Genomic DNA, 19478 nt, shown 5'->3' with positions numbered 1-19478 from the left:
TATGAGTTGCTTATTATTATTATTACCCTCATTTTATGGATGAGGACATTGAAGCATAGAAAGGTTAGATAACTTGCCTGAGATCATATAGCCAGCAAGAGGTAGAGTCATCCCCAAGTCTGTGTTCTTTATACTATACAATACTTAACTGTCTTTACTATCTTGATTTTTTTTTTTTTTTTTTGAGACAGGGTCACGCCCTGTTGCCCAGGCTAGAGTGCAGTGGCACAATCATGACTCACTGCAGCCTCAACCTCCTGGGCTCAAACTGTCCTCTCACCTCAGCCACCTGAGTAGCTGGGACTACAGGTGTGTACCATCACACCTGGCTAATTTTTAAAATTTTTTTGTAGAGACAGGGTCTCCCTATATTGCCCAGGCTCAACTTTGAATGTTTGTTGCTGTTTCATTTTTGTGAGGTTTCACATTTGTTACCTTCTATAGCTTCAAAACATTCCTGAGGAATATATATTTTCCTGTTTTACATTCAGGGAAGCAGACAAGTTAAATAATTTGCCTAATCCAGGGGTATCTAATCTTTTGGCTTCCCTGGCCCACATTGAAAGAAGAAGAATTGTCCTGGGCCACACATAAAATACATTAACGATAGCTGATGAGCTAAGAAGAAAAAAAACAAACAAACTCATAATGTCTTAAGAAAGTTTACAAATTTGTATTGGGCTGCATTCAAAGCCGTCCTGGGCTGCATGTGACTCACGAGCCGCGGGTTGGATAAGCTTGGCCTAATGCTTCCTAGTTGCTGACTTTAGCCATTAGATCACATGATCTTCCCTTCACAAAACTATTTGTGTGCATCTTGGCCAAAAGCTTGGGGGAAATGACTTAAAAAGTGTTGCTTCTGGGGAATACCTGTGTCACAGGTTTCTACTTACTTGGTTGCAGTAGGGATTTTGATTGGCCTCCCTGCAGTTAAGGCTTCTGAGTTAGTTTTCTTGCCAAGCAAGCAGTAAGTGCCTTCTGTCAAGAAAACAGAAACATGTTGTTAGCTATTTTGAACAATGTTAGAAATACATTGCAGTGGGAAGGAGCTGCCTCTGACTTCTGCCCACTTCTTGAAATATTTTAAGGCTAGCCGTTTGGAAATTTTATCAGTCTCCAGTGTAATCACAGGGAGACTATGCTTCCCCCAAAGCTGAGCTTTCAGGGGCTTTGTAGCAATGGACAAATTACAGGTGATTTTGGTTTGTTTGTTTGTTTGTTTGTTTGTAATGATCTCTGGTTCTGTTTGCCAGCTTATACTGCAGCTTCCAGCCGCTTTAAGTAGACTGTGAACAAGTGATTCTCATTCTTGTAGATTCTGCCTTCTCATTTCTGTTCTGCCTGCTGTGCTGTGGTCCTCCCTAGGTTATTCATACAGTTAAGATCCTGTATTCAGTTGCTGCTATCTGAGTATGCTCAGAGATAGCATCAAAATGAATTTTTCTCTGGGAGAATTCCAGTTCTCCTCCCATTTGCTCCTGTGTGTTTCTTTTCTTCCTTTTGTTCTCCAGAGCCAGTTGTACAAGTTTAAACTACTGAAATGATCAAACTGTAGTACCAATTATCAGCAGTATTTATTTAGAGGCTTTTTTTTTTCCTTTTTTAAGAAACAGAGTCTCATTCTGTTGCCCAGGCTGGAATGTAGTGGTACAATCTTTAGCTCACTGTAGCCTTGAAATTCCTGGGCTCAAATGATCTTCTGTCCTTAGCCTTGCAAGTAGCTAGGACAACAGGCACACGCTACCACACCTGGCTAATTTATAAAAAAAAATTTTGTAGAGACAGAATCTCAATGTGTTGCCCAAGCTGGTCTTAAAATTCCTGGCCTCAAGCAGTCCTCCCACCTCAGCTTCCCAAAGTGCTGGGATTACAGGGTTTTTTTGTTTTGTTTTGTTTGTTTTGAGACACCCTCTGTAGCCCAGGTTGGAGTGCAGTGGTGCAATCTTAGCTCACTGCGGCCTCTGCCTCCCAGGCTGGAGCGATCCTCCTACCTCAACCTCCCATGTAGCTGGGACTACAGGCACATACCACCATGTCTGACTAATTTTTTGGTACATTTTTGTAGAGACAGGGTTTCACTATGTTGCCCAGGCTGGTCTCAAACTCCTAAGCTGAAGCCATCTGCCCACCTCAGTTTCTCAAAGTGCTGGGATTACAGGTGTGAGCCACCATGCCCGGCCTTTTTAAAAAATTAAATCACTCTCACACAAATCTCAGAAAACAACATGGCATGTTGTGTCTTACAAAAATCAAAGAAATGAGCCTGGTGCGGTGGCTCACGCCTATAATCCCAGCACTTTGGGAGGCCGAAACAGGTAAATCACCTGAGGTCAGGAGTTTGAAATCAGCCTGGCCAACACGGTGAAACCCCATCTCTACTAAAAATAGAAAAATTAGCCAAGTGTGGTGGCATGCACCTGTAATCCCGGCTACTTGGGTGGTGGGGACAGGAGAATTGCTTGAACCTGGGAGACAGAGGTTGCAGTGACCTAAGACTGCACTGTTGCACTTCAGCCTGGGCGACAAGAGCGAAACTGTCTCAGAAATAAAAAATAAATCACAAAAATGTTTTGTTAAAATTAGTGGTAATTTTTTTTTTTTTTTTTTTTTTTTTTGAGACGGAGTCTTGCTCTTTTGCCCAGGCTGGAGCGCAGTGGCCAGATGTCAGCTCACTGCAAGCTCCACCTCCCAGGTTTACGCCATTCTCCTGCCTCAGCCTCCCGAGTAGCTGGGACTACAGGCGCCTGCCACCACGCCCAGCTAGTTTTTGGTATTTTTTAGTAGAGACGGGGTTTCACTGTGTTAGCCAGGATGGTCTCAATCTCCTGACCTCGTGATCCGCCCATCTTGGCCTCCCAAAGTGCTGGGATTACAGGCTTAAGCCACCGCGCCTGGCCAGTTAGCGGTAATTTTACGGGCTCTCTAAGACATTTTCTTTCCTATTAAATTCATCTTACTGGGTAGATACATGAGATAAGGCTTATAAAGATCCTGAAATATGGCCAGGTATGGTGGCTCACACCTGTATTCCCAGCACTTTGGGAGGCCAAGGCGTTGGATCACTTGAGCTCAGGAGTTGCAGACCAGCCTGGCCAACATGGCGAAACCCCGTCTCTACTAAAAATACAAAAATTATCTGGGTATGGTGGCATGCACTTGTAATCCCAGTTACTTGGGAGATTGAGGCAGGAGAATGCCTTGAATCTGGGAGGTGGAGGTTGCAGTGAGCTGAGATCATGCCACTGCACTCCAGCCTGGGAGACATAGCAAGACTCCGTCTCAAAAAAAAAAAAAAAAAAAAAAAGATCCTGAAATATGGTAAGTACTCAGTGTGTTTTAGCTATCATTATTGTATTTGTTTCCCTTTCTGCCTTGAACTGTTGACCTCCTAATCCTTCCTTCCTCTTAAGAGATAAAGTCCACTCTAAAACTTGTATTTGGTTATACTGTATGTCAGAGGCACTTCCTATCCTTGTTTCTACCCACCACTTCTACCCATAGGCTTGTAAAGTGCATCTCCACCAGCATAGCATTCTAAAGCCCATCATTCCACAGCAACTGTGTTATAAAACAATGACAGGTATAGGCATTCTATGATAGCTGGACTTTTATATGTAACAACCATATCAATCAAGAAATATTTCATTTGTAGAAAGAGTTCTGCTACCTAAAAAAAAAGAGTTTGAAAACTATTGCCTTAAATCTTGGACCTGACAGTATTGAATTATTTTTAGTTTGTGGGTAGGATAAGGAAAAGTAAACCAGTGTTGTTTAAATATTTGAACTTGTTAGAAATGAACAGAACGAATCCATGGTAGTTAATTTTTGTTTTTTACCCTAAACTTTTAAAAATACTGCATTTCCTCACCTCTTCAGATTATCCAGATAGGACTTAGGTTATTTTTATCTCAGACCCAAGGGAGAATGGCCTGGATAAAGAACTCCTGGACATCTCCCAGTGATTGAAGTTACATACGTATATATAGGACATCTGCTCATAACCCAGCATGTAAGATTTTGGTATTGAACTTTCCAGTCTAAGAATATCCTTCAGATGAGAACATGTAAAGAGAGAGAGAGAGAGAGAAAAAAAAAGAGAGTATCTTAAGGGCAGGTAGCAGTGAGATGCACAGTAATGAGTCAGTATGTGGTATCAGAATTTATTTCTGTTACCTTATCAGGGTCATTAACAGTGCATCTCAGGATTGTACATTACTCAATTTTTGTTTGCTTTCATGTAATAAAAGAAATTGTTGATTCTAATGAGCCATTGTGTTCTGTTCTTTTATTTGATTGGTCCCACTTTTTTTCTACCCTAACATCTACTTCCAGCAGAAGTGTGGCTTCCAGTTGTTCCATGGAGGCACCTTCAGGGACTACTTCTGAGAAAGGCAGCTGGAGCTAAACCAGGCAGAAGGGGTTCAGCTAGAGCAGATCTGACTTATCTGTTCCAAATAAGATTTTATTTGAACATACAGTTTAAAACTTATTGTAGTAGAACATGTAAATAATGTGTTGACTCATTGCCCCCATGGGCTAAACTAGAACTTGGATCTCACATTCTTTAGATGAGGAATGAAACTGTATTACTCTTCAGAGTTAATCAGCATTCCAGAGGCTCTAGGCTCTGTTTTGGATTGAAGCTTACTACCTTGAAAGAACTGATTCTTTTTTTTTGAGACAGAGTTTTACTCTTGTTGCCCAGGCTGGAGTGCAGTGGTGTGATCTTGGCTCACTGCAACCTCCCTCTCCTGGGTTCAAGCGATTCTCCTGCCTCAGCCTCTTGAGTAGCTGGGATTACAGGCACCCACTACCACACCCAGCTAATTTTTTGTATTTTTTAGTAGAGACAGGGTTTCGCCATGTTGGCCAAGCTGGTCTTGAACTCCTGACCTCAGGTGATCCACCTGCCTCGGCCTCCCAAAGTGCTGGGATTACAGGTGTGAGCCACCGCGCCCAGCTGAAAGAACTGATTCTAATACGTAGCCAAATTCTTTGTTACAAAGGCTGGTATGTTATTAGAAATTATATTACCTAGCATTGAGCCCCTGGAGCTTCTGCCCTGAAAGTTGAGCTATGCAGTTTCAGCAGGTACAAGATCTACCCCAGACACAAGAGGCGCTATGCCAGGACTGACGGGAAGGTTTTTCAGTTCCTTAGTGCGAAATGTAAGGGTTCAAGAAATTCTCTGCCTCAGCCTCCTGAGCCTCCTGAGTAGCTGGGATTACAGGCGCCCACCACCACACCTGACTAATTTTTGCATTTTTAGTAGAGATGGGGTTTCACCATCTTGGCCAGGCTGGTCTTGAACTTCTGACCTCATGATCCACCTGCCTTGGCCTCCCAAAGTGCTGGGATTACGGGTGTGAGCCACTGTGCCTGGCCAAGGGCATTCCTTTCTAAGGAATCCTCAGCAGATAGACTGGTCCTCTACAGAAGAAAGCATAAAAAAGGGACACTTGGAAGAAATTCAAAAGAAAAGAACCTGCTGAGCAGTCAAATTCCAGAGGGCCATTACTGGTGCATCTCTTGCTAATATAGTGGCCAAGAGGAATGAGAAACATGAAGTTAAAAAGGCTCAATGAAAACAAGCTAGCAGGGCTACTAAGGAAGCAAAAAAGGTTAAGCTAGCATCTAAAAAGACCATAATAGCTGCTGCTAAGGCAGCAGCTACACAAAAGATTATGAAGCCTGTGAAAGTGTCAGCTCCCCGAGTTGGTTCAAAACACCAAGTTGACAGATCAGATGCTTAAAGATTGGACTATAAAAAAACATAAATTATCTTACCTAACATTTGTATAACGTATTTTAGTTTTTCAGAGGACACATGGCAGGTTATATTGTGCTATAGAGCCTCTTCCACAAATACATTCAGTAATTAAAACAAAAAACACCAAACTCTCAACATACACAAAGCTTAATTGATAAGTTATTAAGAAAATTTCAGATTCTATTGCAATCATTAAATCTCAAGGTGCTTTCAGAATCTGTGAGAAGAAAGGTTTAATGTAGCATAGTGCTAAGTTTTGCATGACTCATATTTTCTTCTAGCGTTGTTACTATCTGGCATTCATTTCTTAACCCTAGAGGTCTTCTGGTTATTTAAAAAAAACAACAACAACAAAAAAACCTGTGGGAGTCTTTTGCTTCTGAAGGGTTTTTTTTGTTTGTTTTTTGTTTTTTTTTTTGAGACAGAGTCTCAGTCTGTCGCCCAGGCTGGAGTGCAGTGGCGTGATCTCGGCTCACTGCAAGCTCCGTCTACCGGGTTCAGGCCATTCTCCTGCCTTAGCCTCCTGAGTAGCTGGACTACAGGTGCCCGCCACCACGCCTGGCTAATTTTTTGTATTTGTAGTAGAGATGGGGTTTCATCTTGTTAGCCAGGATGGTCTCGATCTCCTGACCTCATGACCCACCTGCCTCAGCCTCCCAAAGTGCTGGGATTATAGGCATGAGCCACTGCGCCCAGCCGCTTATGATGTTTTTTAAAATACACATTTCATTTTCAATTAAGGCAGATTTAGAATATAGCATTAACACAGATAAATTGTCTAAAAAACATTTAGACAATTTCAGTGTTTTTCCTACTTGGAAGTGATAGGAAACAAGAATGGGGCCAGGTGTAGTAGCTCACCCTTGTAATTCCAGCACTTCGGGAAGCTGAAGCGGGTAAATTACTTGAGGTCAGGAGTTCCAAGACCAGCCTGGCCAACATGGCGAAACCTTGTCTCTACTAAAAATACAAAAATTAGCCAGGCTTGTTGGTGCACACCTGTAATCCCAGCTACTTGGGAGGCTGAGGCAGGAGAATCCCTTGAACCTGGGAGGCACAGGTTTCAGTGAGCTGAGCACCCCTGCACTCCAGCCTGGGCAACAGAGTGAGACTCCGTCTCAAAAAAAAAAAAAAAAAAAAAAAAAAAAAAGAGTGGAAAGGTAGGCATAATCAAGACAGTAAATAGTCTTGTGTAACATGCAAGAGTTTGAACTGTATGTGGATGGGAAGCCACTGAAGAATTATAAGCTAGGGAATTACACCATTACATTGTGCTTTAAAATATTTCTCAAGTACCGTTTGGAAGGGATGAGTTAGAGTAACGCAAGAATGGAGTCAATAAGTAATGATGCCTCTCCTACAAGATAGCATAAAGATGACAGGAGAGACAAGATGCCTGAGCTAGGGAATAGGGTTAGGGATGAAGGGATGAATCTGAGAGATGTAAGTGTTAAGTGCAGTGTGGCTAAGACTCATTGACTATGGAGGGAAAGGAGGAAGAATCCAGATTGAGTTCTGTCTTGGACAGCTATCTTTACTGTGATGCAGTTGTCCAATACAGGAGTTTTATAGGATAGGAGAGGGGTAGAATATAAGTTTGCAACCGAAGGCCATGTGAGTAATGATACCAGTAGGAACTGGAGTTTAAAATGGATATTGAGTTTGAAATTATACATTTTGATGGTACTTGGACCCATAGAAGTAGAGGAGTTTATAGGACTAAGGTGAGGGGTAAAAAGAAATTAGAACCTTCAGAGCTCTGAAGATGGAAAGAGTGACTAGGGAAAGAAAGAACCAGAACTATTGTACTCATTAAAACTTTTACTATTTACAGCCTCTTTCCTCATTATTCCCTGTGTCTTTAACATAAGACTAAAGCCAGGAAAGGATTGGGTCCCGGGAAACCAAGCAGGGCTTTTATACTGCTTAGGGTACTTGATGGAACTTTTCACTACAGAATGCGAAACTCTACACTCTAAACAGTTGCTGCTTCCCAACTGAAAACTCCCACATGTCTACAACTGTACCTTTATTCACATTAGTCTTGCCTTGACATTCTCTTACTCCTGTGCAGTTAAGACCACGATCGATATTCTTTTTTTTTTTTTTTTTTTTTTTTTTTTGAGATGGAGCCTTGCTGCAACACCCAGGCTGGAATGTAGTGGTGCCATCTCAGCTCACTGCAACCTCTGCTTCCTGGGTTCAGGTGATTCTCCTGCCTCAGCCTTCCGAGTAGCCGGGACTACAGGCACTTGCCACCGTGTCTAGCCAATATTTGTATCTTTAGTAAAGACAGGCTTTTACCATATTGGCCGGGCTGATCTCGAACTCCTGACCTCAAGTGATCCACCCACCTCGGTGGATGGATTATAGGTGTGAGCCACTGCGCCCGACCAACATTCTCTTTTTTTGAGACGGAGTCTCGCTGTGTTGCCCCAGGCTGGAGTACAGTGGCATGATCTCGGCTTACTGCAACCTCACCTCCTGGCTTTGAGTGATTGATTCTCCCACCTCAGCCTGACGAGTAGCTGGGATTACAGGTACCTGCCATCATGCCCGGCTAATTTTTGTATTTTTGTAGGTACGGTGTTTTACCAGGTTGGCCAGGCTGGTCTTAAAATCCTGACCTCAGGTGATCTGCCCGTCTCAGCCTCCCAAATTGCTGGGATTACAGGTGTGAACCGCCATGCACAGCCCAATATTCATTCTTATGAGTACTCTAATTGATGCAATTTCTAGCCCATGTATTACTAAAGATCAGATATTCACTATGTATAGTAATAGATACATAACAATGTCCAAAAAAGGTATTTAATAGAAAGCAGAATTTTTTTTTAACTTTTATTTTAAATTCAGGGGTACATATGCAGGTATATTACGTAGGTAAACTTGTGTCATAGGGTTTGTTATACAGATTATCGCATCATCCAGGTATTAAGCCTAGTACCCATTAGTTGTTTTTCCTGATCCGCTCCCTCCTCCCACCCTCCACCCTCTGATAGGCCCCAGTGTGTATTATTCCCCTCTACGTGTCAATGTGTTCTCATCATTTAGTTCTCACTTAAAAGTAAGAACGTGATATTTGGTTTTCTGTTCCTGTGTTAGTTTGCTAAGGATAATGGCCTCCAGCTCCGTTCACATCGTGGCAAAGGACCTGATCTTACTCATTTTTATGACTGCAGAAAGCAGAAATCATAATCTGAGTAATGCCATAATATATATAAATAGGGGGGAAATAACCTTATTTACTGATAGAGAAATTCATTATGCTGGAATATTTTTATGTTTTCTAAACTAGTGAGTGTGGAGTAATTAGCAATATGAAGTTCAAAGTTTGGGTAAAAGGTTTACTTTTGTCTTGGTTTTATTTATATATATATATGTGACGTGTATATATAGTATATGTATGAATTTATTTGTAGCTCTGAAGATGGCTGTGGTAGATATCTATCATTCCAGGTTAAAGGAGAGACAAAGACGAAAAAAGTAAGTATAATAAACCATCCTGGCCTCCTTTCAGCTTTGGATTATTGTTTTGTATGCGTGTGTGTGTGTGAGAGAGAGACAAGGTCTCACTCTGTTGCCCAGGCTGGAGAGCAGCGGCACAATCATGGCTCACTGCAGCCTCAACCTCCCAGGCTCAATCGATTCTCCCACCTCAGCCTCCTGAGCATGTGGGACTACAGCAGTGCACCACCATGCCTGGCTAATTTTTTGTGTTTTTTGTAGATACGGGGTTTTGCTATGTTGGCCAGGCTGGTCTCAAACTCCTGGATTTAAGTGATCCTCCCTCCTCGGCTCCCAAAGTGTTAGGATTGCAGGCATGAGCCACTGTGCCTGGCCTCAGCTTTGAGTGATTGACCACATATAGTCCATGAGAGAATGTTCCACTTGTAGCTCATCTTCTGGCCTTGGAGAAGACTCTTTCCCTCCTTAGACCTCAATTTTTCCATCTCTCAAATGAGGATAATAATTCCTGTGTTATTTTTATATCCTCTGTCCTTATCCTATATTGACGTTATGATGGACAATGAATAATATGGGTACACTGTTTTAAGCTTTTTGAAGTAAAAGAACAAATAAAGGCATGAAGACATTATTGTTACACTTTTTTTTTTTTTAATATTTGTGAATCATTCTTTGCTTTTTCTTTTTTTTTTTTTTTTTTGAGATGGAGTCTTGTTCTGTCACCCAGGCTGGAGTGCAGTGGCGTGATGATCTCAGCTCATTGCAAGCTCTGCCTCCTGGGTTCATGTGATTCTCCTGCCTCAGCCTCCCAAGTGGCTGGGACTATAGGTGTGCACCACCACGCCTGGCTAATTTTTGCATTTTTAATAGAGACGGGGTTTTGCCATGTTGGACAGGCTGGTCTCGAACTCCCCACCTTAAGTGATCCATCCCCCTCTGCCTCCCAAAGTGCTGGGATTACAGGCATGAACCACCGTGTTCCTTTTTTTTTTTTTTTTTTTTTTTTTTTGGTTAAATAAGAGACAGAGTCTCACACTTAACTCTGTCACCCAGGCTGGAGTGCAGTGGCACTATCATGGCTCACTGCAGTCTCCAACTCCTGGGCTCAAACAGTCCTGCCACCTTAGCCTCCCAAGTAGTTAGGACTACGGGTACGCACCACCACACTTGGCTAATTTTAAAACCTTTTTGTTTTTTTAGTCCGGGTGCGGTGGCTCACGCCTGTAATCCCAGCACTTTGGGAGGCCGAGGCTGGTGGATCACCTGAGGTCAGGAGTTCAAGACCAGCCTGGCCAACATGGTGAAACCCTGTCTCTACTACAAATACAAAACTTAGCTGGGGGTGGTGGCGCACACCTGTAGTCCCAGCTACTTGGGAGGCTGAGGCAGGAGAATTGCTTGAACCCGGGAGGCGGAGGTTGCAGTGAGCCAAGATTGCACCACTGCACTCCAGCCTGGGCGACAGGGTGAGACTCTGTCTCAAAAAAAAAAACCTTTTTTTGAAATGGGGTCTCTCAGTGTTGCCTGGGCTGGTCCTGAACTCCTAGGCTCAAGGCATCCTACCACCTTGGCCTCCCAGAGAGCTGGAATTACAGGTGTGAGCCACTGCACTCGGCCTGTTAGGCTTTTATATTTGATTTTTATCTTTTATTTTATTATTATTATTTTTGAGACAGTCTTGCTCTGTCACCCAGGCTGGAACACAATGATGTGATCTTGGCTCACTGCAGCGTCCACCTCCTGAATTCAAGCAATTATCATGCCTCAGCCTCCCAAGTAGCTGGGACTACAGGCATGTGCCATCATGCCCGGCTAATTTTTTTGTTTTTAGTAGAGTCACGGTTTCGCCATGTTGGCCAGGCTGGTCTCAAACTCCTGGCCTCAGGTGATCCGCCCACCTTAGCCTCCCAAAGTGCTGGGATTATAGGCATGAGCCACTGCACCCAGACCTGTTGTGCTTTGTTAATGGTCTCTTTCTAACTGTTCATTTTTTTATGAGAAGTCATTCATCTAAAAGGATTTCAAAGGAATTCCAAACAAGTTTCAGGCGTACTGGTTATTCCTCTCTTTGCAACATATCAAAAAGTATACATTCAGACTTAGAAATTATGGATCTCAGACTCCTGTTGGTTTCAGAGAAGAGTACGCAGAGGATATAAGTGTGCAGGTGTGTGTATATATGTGTAGGCATGTATTTAACTGTGGTGTTACTAACTGTAGACACAGTGGTATCTCAGCAGTGAAAAGGAGAGAAGCCAGGTATGGTAGCATGAACCTCTAGTCCTAGCTACTTGGGAGGCTGAGGTGAGAGGATAACTTGAGCCTAGGAGTTCAAGGCCAGTCTGGGCAACAGAGGAAGACCCCATCTCTACAAGAAAAAGTAAAAGAAAAGAAAGAGGGACTTGAGATTCACTCTGGAGGAACTAAGACGTGATCTAAAGCAGCAGTCCTCAACCTTTTTGGCATCAGGGAGCAGTTTCATGGAAGACAGTTTTTCCATGGATGGCTGGGGGCTGGAATGGTTTTGGGATGAAACTGTTCCACCTCAGATCATCAGGCATTGGTTAGATTCTCATAAGGAGCACACAACCTAGATCCTTCACATGAGCAGTTCACAATAGGGATTGTGCTCCTGTGAGAATCTAATGCTGCCGCTCATCTGACAGGAGGCAGAGCTCAGGCGGTAAAGCTGCTCACCTGCTGTGCAGCCTGGTTCCTAACTGACCCATGGCCCAGGGATTGGGGACCCCTGATCCAAAGTAAATCTTACTCTCTGCATATCTGGAGTTAGCATCCATGAAATGCTAAAGAAGCATACCCAGTTGCTCCTATGAGAAACGTCATTGCTAGTTACGAATACCTCTGGTATAAATCAGATTCAAGACACATAACTTTGCCTGGTTTAAATTCTCTTTTGCTTAAAACACACAATTCGAGCTAGAGAGTATTGTAGATCTCAGTTGTTGATGTTGCTATCAAATCTTTTGTTTTATGATGCCCTTCCATTAAACATGCACAATATTTCTAGTACCGTCAAAGTGTTGTGTGAATGCACAGTTGTAAATGTTGAATATGTGATCATGATGCCCTTTTACAGTTAGCAGATTTCTCTAAAATGGCTGTTCTCAATTATTCCCACAAGCTGAATAGATTAATTTTATGACATGAACAGAGATTCCTTTCGGTTTCATCTTAAGTGACAGACACATGTTTTTCAGCATTTGTGAGTGGTTATTGATTCATTCATTCGTTCGGCAAATAGTCATGGAGAGTCTACTATACACAAGAAGAGGAAAAACCTGTGATGCCCGAGAGTCTAAAATTGTGTTAGTGATTCACTGACCTGCAGAAGTTTGTGAGAGTGACTTCTTTGGACCTCTGTATTCCACCTCAGCATGTTTAAGAGGTCTGATGACAGCTATATATAGAAAGCATTAGTAAATGTGAAATAATTCTAATGCACAAATTATTGTGGCTTTTCATTCTAGAATTATAAGAGACCATGGATTAATCAACCTTAGAAAGTTTCAATGTAAGTATTAGCAGTTTTCTTTATTTTACAATTTTTTTCCAATATTATGAGTAATTTAAAATAAATCATGTGTTGTAGTTCTTAATCCAAGTTGCATATTAGCCTGGCTATCACTCCAGACTAATTAAGTAAGAATCTCTGGGGTTGGAGGCACAGCATCTGCGTTTTTTTTTTTTTTTTTTGAGACGGAGTCTCACTTTGTCACCCAGGCTGGAGTGCAGTGGCACGATCTCGGCTCACTGCAACCTCCGCCTCCTGGGTTCACGCCATTTTCCTGCCTCAGCCTCCCGAATTGCTGGGACTATAGGCGCCCGTCACTACGCCTGGCTAATTTTTTTGTGTTTTTAGTAGAGACAGGGTTTCACTGTGTTATCCAGGATGGTCTCGATCTCCTGACCTTGTGATCCACCTACCTTGGCCTCCCAAAGTGCTGGGATTACAGGCGTGAGCCACCATGTCCAGACAGCATCTGCGTTTTTAAAGTCTTTGGGAAATTCTGATCCATAGTGAGAGTTTAAAAGTATTAATTTGGGACCATGTGCAGTGGCTCTTGCCTGTAATCCCAGCACTTTGGGAGGCTGAGGTGGGCGGATCACGAGGTCAGGAGATCAAGACCATCCTGGCTAACAAGGTGAAACCCCATCTCTACTAAAAATACAAAAAAAAATTAGCCAGGCGTGGTGGCACACACCTGTAATCCCAGCTACTCGGGAGGCTGAGGCAGGAGAATCACTTGAACCCAGGAGGTGAAGGTTGCAGTGAGCCGAGATCATGCCACTGTACTCAAGCCTGGGCGACAGAGTGAGACTTGGTCTCAAAAATAAATAAATAAATAAACAAATAAATGTATTCATAGTCAACAAAACTTGTATTAAAATTCTTTTATAAAAATTTGTATAGTAATTACAGTGTGAATGTTAATGAATCATTTTCTGGATAGAGTCATGTTTTGCAACTATGTGTTAAGCGTAACATAACCTTAAGGTTGTAAAAATATTTTAGATAAATAACAGAAAGTGATCTTTATTTTGGATGGTTGTAGGCAGACAAAATAAATGATGTTTAATATTATATGATGGTGATAAAAATACATACAGTGATTTCTAATATAAATGCCACCTTTGACCTTACTGTGGTTTTTTGTCTTTTAAGAGACAGGGTCTTGCACTATTGCCCAGGATGGAGTGCAGTGGCATGATGGTATCTTGCTGCAGCCTTGAAGTCCTAGGTGCAAGTGATCCTCCCACCTCAGCCTCCTTATTACAGGCTCGAGCTATCGTGTCTGGTCTTTGCTATTTTAAATATCAGAGATACCTAAGCAGAGCAGAAAAAGTCCCTGTATTTTTCTTCTTCCACAACATAGAGTCTTCCACAAATAAGAAGGATGATATCATAATAATAATCACAATGTTTGTATTAAAATATTTGTAATAGTTGTGTGTCATAATATTCTTTTTTTGTAAAGAATAACCTAATGGTTAGGTTTGTACAATAACCTAATGGTTATTGTAAAACATATCCTAGTTGATAGATTCTTGTAGGGGTATTTCTTTAATAATCCATAGCATTATAGGGTTCAGTCAACAAGGTTAAGTGTCTTTTTAGTCTAAATGAATATCTAGCCAGGCATGGTGGCTTGCGCCTATAATCCCAGCTACTTGGGAGGCTGAGGCATTGGATCACTTGAGCCCGGGAGTTCAAGGCTGCAGTGAGCTATAATCATGTCACTGCACTCCAGCCTGGGCAACAGAAAATCTATATTATTTTCTTAAAATATAGCCATAATCATAAGTATGTTACATTTTAGGTCCTTTATTATTTATTTATTTTTTGAGACAGGGTCTCACTCCAGTTGCCCAGGCTGGAGTGCGTGGCTTAGCTCACTGCAGTCTCCACCTCCCAGGCTCAGGTGGATTCTCCCACCTCAGCCTCCCAAGTAGCTGGGATTATAGGCATATGCCACCACGCCCAGCTAATTTTTTGTATTTTTAGTAGAGACAGGGTTTCGCCGTGTTGTCCAGGCTGGTCTTGAGCTCCTTGGACTCAAGCAATCTGCCCACCTCGGCCTCCTAGAGTGCTGCGATTATGGGTGTGAGCCACCATGCCGGCCTTATTTCCTTTTTCACTTTATGTTACATATTTTTCAAGTTACTGTAGTGTTTTGAGGATATCAGTTTTTATAGATTACATAATATGTACTTTTAATAGTTATGTTGTATATATACATGTAAGAGATATAATTATATGCTTCTCTCTTTAGGTATTTAGCTTGTTTTGAGTTCTTTTAATCATTACATAAATAATGCTATGATGAACTTGTGAATAAAGCTTTGTCATTATTTAGGATTTTTTTAAAGGTAGATTTTTAGAAGTGGGATTAATACATCTAAAATTATGACCACTAAAAATTATTGATGCCTGCTGCTAAGTTGCTTTCCAAAAGATGGTTGTATTAATTTCTGTTTCTTCTAGCAGTGTATGAGATTCCCTAGTGAACCCCATCCTTATCAAGACCCGTGGATCTGCAAAAATAATTCAGGATCAGATTAATTGATCGTGTTCTAGTAGCCACAGTAGTAGGTTCTCTATCTGAATTCCTGGGTTTTCCATACTAGTCCAGTTAATTTTTGATCTTTACTCCTTGTAGACATTGACTCTTAAATAAATTCTGCTTTCAACTGATAGAGGTCAGTTTGGCTTCATTATTCTCTTATCTATATTTTTTCAAACAGAGGGCTGAGGGGAAGCTCTGTTGCTTCTGAGAGTGTAGAAGTAGCGTGTGCATTGTGGTTTCAGAGGTTTTCAGCTGCCATTATACTGAATGTACAATTGACCTTAATATGGTAGGCAGGGGTTTTTTTTCTTCAAATTTAAAATTTTTACTCCATATTCTTCTGCTTTGTTTTTTGTTGTTGTTGGTTTATTTTTTTTTTTAAATGAGCTATGGCTGCTCCTTAAATCAGCTTCTAGGATTTTTGGGTAAGAATGTCTCCTGCAAGAGAAGAGGTTCACCTAAAAAGAGGACTTAGTTTAAATAGCGGTCGTAGGCTGGGCGTAGTGGCCCCCAGCACTTTGGGAGGCTAAGGCAGGAGGAATGATTGACCCTAGGAGTTAAAGACCAGCCTGGGCAACATAGGGAGACCCCCATCTCTGTATAAAAAAGCCAAGCATGGGGGCATGTGCCTGTAGTCCCAGGTATTTAGGAGGCTAAGGTGAGAGAATCTCTTGAGCCCGGGATGTTGAGGCTACAGTGAACTGTGATTGTGCCACTGCACTCCAGCCTGGGAAACAGAGCGAGACCCTATCTCAAAAATAAAAAATAAAAAGGCCGGGTGCAGTGGCTCACGCCTATAATCCCAGCCCTTTGAGAGGCTGAGGCAGGCGGATCACGATGTCAGGAGATCGAGACCATCCTGGTCAACATGATAAAGCCCCGTCTCTACTAAAAAATAAGAAAATCAGCCAGGCGTGGTGATGCGTGCCTGTAGTCCCAGCTACTCGGGAGGCTGAGGCAGGAGAATCGCTTGAACCCGGGAGGCAGAGGTTGCAGTGAGCTGAGATTGTGCCACTGCACTCCAGCCTGGGTGACACAGCGGACTCTGTCTCAAAAAAATAAAAATAAAAAATAAAAAAGCAAGCTAGGAAAAAATAATAGCTGTCATAAATGAAAGCCTGCATCTTTTGTCCAAGAGTAGATAGAACTAACCTAAATACTGATTGAAATGACCCAAGTAGCAGTTTGAGAGTTCCTGACTGCTCCAATCTACCAGTTATTGTTAGTCAGTTTTACTCTCCCGTCTTCTTGGCAGATACGTCTTTGGATTAGATGTTTGGTCAGTAGTGATCCCCAGAGTTGCTGCTCTGGTGTCTCTGCATGATATTCGCACGACAGTTGTCAAATATAACTTCATTACCAGTAAATTAAGTTATAGTAGTTAATTTAGTTTAGAGAAAGGCAAAATGACCCGTATGAAGGATGAAAAAAATACATATCTTGCTTGAGGATGTGTAGGTGGTACATGCAAGAAATCACACCTTTTCTCAGCTAATGGGAAATCTTCTGGATGGATTATTTTGTCTGTAGCTTCCTTGTTTTCCTGTGGGAGTTAATACCATACATTTTGGCCATAATTCTTCCTAAGAATGTAAGATCTGCCTTTAATTGTCTTGTCCATTACTGCCAGCAGTTCCTGCCCCTGTGTAATTTAAAAGATAGTGAGGTGGTCAGGTCTTACTGCCATACTAACATTTTGTTTTCTGTTTTGAAACAGGGTCTCGCTCTGTCGCTCAGGCTGGAGTGCAGTGGCATGATTTCGGCTCACGACAACCTCTGCTACCCAGGTTCAAGCAATCCTCCCACCTCAGCCTCCAAAGTAGCTGAGGCTACAGGTGTGCACTACCATGCCTGTATGGTGGCTTACACCTGTAATCCTAGCACTTTGGGAGGCCAAGGCAGGCCAAGATTGCCTGAGTTCAGGAGTTCAAAACCAGCCTGACCAAGATAGTGAAACCCCGTCTCTACTAAAATACAAAAAATTAGCCGAGCATGGCAGCGTGCCTGTAATCCTAGCTACTTGGGAGACTGAGACAGGAAAATTGCTTGAACCTGGAAGGCGGAGGTTGCAGTGAGCTGAGATCGCACCATTGCACTCCAGCCTGGGCCACAGAGCAAGACTCCATGTCAAAAAAAAGAAAAGACAGGTGGCTGTGTGCAGTGGCTCACGCATGTAATCCCAGTGCTTTGGGAGGCTGAGGCGGGCGGATCACTTGAGGTCAAGAGTTCAAGACCAGCCTGGCCAACGTGGTGAAACCCCCGTCTCTACTAAAAATTCAAAAATTAGCTGGGCATGGTGGCAGGTGTCTGTAATCCCAGCTACTTAGGGAGGTTGAGGTAGGAGAATTGCTTGAACCCAGGAGACCAAGGTTGCAGTGCGCTGAGATCACATCACTGCACTCCAGCCTGGGAGACAGAGTGAGACTCCATCTCAAAAAAAAAAAATCAGTAGATGTGGGAGATTAGTAATGCTCAGTGGTGGAGATGATCTCCAGTGATAACATCCCTGTGGGATAGTTGCTATGGTGCTGTCATTATGATTAGTGTTTTGCATTCTTGGCTTTCCTGTTTGCTTCCTGTCATGGATGTTAGTCATGTGAGGTTATGAATAATGTTCTTCTATTTTACTAATTGTTAAAAAAAAAAAAATACTGAAAACGTAGGGATCCTTACATTTCCTATGACACATTTATGTTTTATTTTCTCTGTAGTAATGGAACGGCGGTATCCCAAGGAGGTCCAGGACCTTTATGAAACAATGAGGCGATTTGCAAGAATTGTGGGGCCAGTGGAACATGACAAATTCATTGAAAGCCATGCATGTAGGTGGTTTTTGAGCCTTAAGCAGTATTTGTGTGTGTATGTTTATATAAATAGGAGAGATAATGATGTGTTTTATTCAGAGTTCTATAAATAAATAAATGGATATTTCTCTCTTTGTTCCCCTTTACTTCCATGGGACAAATTTGGGACTATGGGGGTAGCAGAAGAGAGGTTAAAAAGCCCTAATGGCTTTCCCCGTTGCCCCAGATAAACAATAATTTAGTAGTTTTTCTCCCTACTTTTTATCATGGGAATTTTCAAATATATATAGAAGTAGAGATAATAATATGATGAATTCCCGTGTATCCATTATCCAGCTTCAGCAGTTTTCAACACATGACCAGTCTGGTTTCATCTTTACCACCCACTCTCCCCTCTTGCCTTCGACTGGATTATTCTGAAGCAAATCCCAGACATCATTTTATTTTGTTCATAAATATTTTAGTATTAAAAGTAGTTTTAAAAATGAGGACAGAGATGGATAGCTTGTGGAGATAGTACTTCCATCATTCTCTTGCCTTTCTGTGGTATTTCTGTGAGAGCTTTACCTAGTTACCATTTGATTTTTCACTATAAAAAATTGAAAGTTGTTATGAGGCCAGGCGTGGCGGCTCACACCCGTGATCACAGCACTCTGGGAGGCCGAGGCAAGAGGATCGCTTGAGTCCAGGAGTTCGAGACCAATCTGGGCAACATAGTAAAACTCCATCTCTACAAAAATACAAAAGTTAGCCAGGCATGGTAGTGCACACCTGTAGCCTCAGCTACTTTGGAGGCTGAGGTGGGAGGATTGCTTGAACCTGGGTAGCGGAGGTTGTCATGAGCCGAAATCATACCACTGCACTCCAGCCTGAGCGACAGAGCGAGACCCTGTTTCAAAACAGAAAACAAAATGTTAGTATGGCAGTAAGGCCTAGATTGTTAAAATAATATGGAGTCTGGCTTATTCTGTACCTTTCATCATGACATTTGTGTATGTGGCCTCTTAAGTTTAGTTCTGGGAGGGTACTCTACTAAGGCCCTTTTTCTCATCATGAAAATATTTCTTACGTAGCATTGCAGACATTTATCTGAGCCAGGTTGGTTGTCCTCACTAAACACCTTGTTTGGTTGGCATTCTTTGTGTGGTTTGTACCAGGTGACTGATCCTTTACTTCCTGTCCCAGTTTGGGACACACCCCTGGTTTATGTGTCACTCCAAAGAACTACACCCCATGGATTGTCCAGGCTCTTCATTCTCTGTTTCAAAAAGCAACCAAGTTAGAATGATTTATCACATAATAACCCAAACAGTACAACCTGATCTGTATGCTCAGAGGAGGCAGAAACCT

The 19478-nt window shown here is 42.2% G+C and overlaps 1 protein-coding gene across 5 annotated transcripts in view; it reads left to right on the top strand.

Moving 5' to 3' along the window:
- Positions 1-19478, top strand: part of TADA2A (transcriptional adaptor 2A) — an 80528-nt gene that overhangs the window by 40877 nt on the left and 20173 nt on the right. For 4 of the 5 annotated variants that reach the window (XR_012088795.1, XR_012088796.1, XM_008011171.3 and 1 more), the window contains 3 exons: positions 9193-9256; positions 12727-12770; positions 18036-18146. Coding sequence is in view for 3 of the 5 variants with exons in the window: in XM_008011171.3 (XP_008009362.2) it covers positions 9193-9256; positions 12727-12770; positions 18036-18146 (219 nt within the window). In the remaining 2 variants the exon portion in view is untranslated. The remainder of the gene's footprint in view (positions 1-9192; positions 9257-12726; positions 12771-18035; positions 18147-19478) is intronic. The other variant, XM_008011170.3, reaches the window with a different exon arrangement.

Source organism: Chlorocebus sabaeus, chromosome 16, assembly GCF_047675955.1.
Source record: "Chlorocebus sabaeus isolate Y175 chromosome 16, mChlSab1.0.hap1, whole genome shotgun sequence".
NCBI classification, from domain to species: domain Eukaryota; kingdom Metazoa; phylum Chordata; class Mammalia; order Primates; family Cercopithecidae; genus Chlorocebus; species Chlorocebus sabaeus.
The sequence above is the reverse complement of the archived record's forward strand: the minus strand, read 5'-3'. Positions and strand labels throughout refer to the sequence as shown.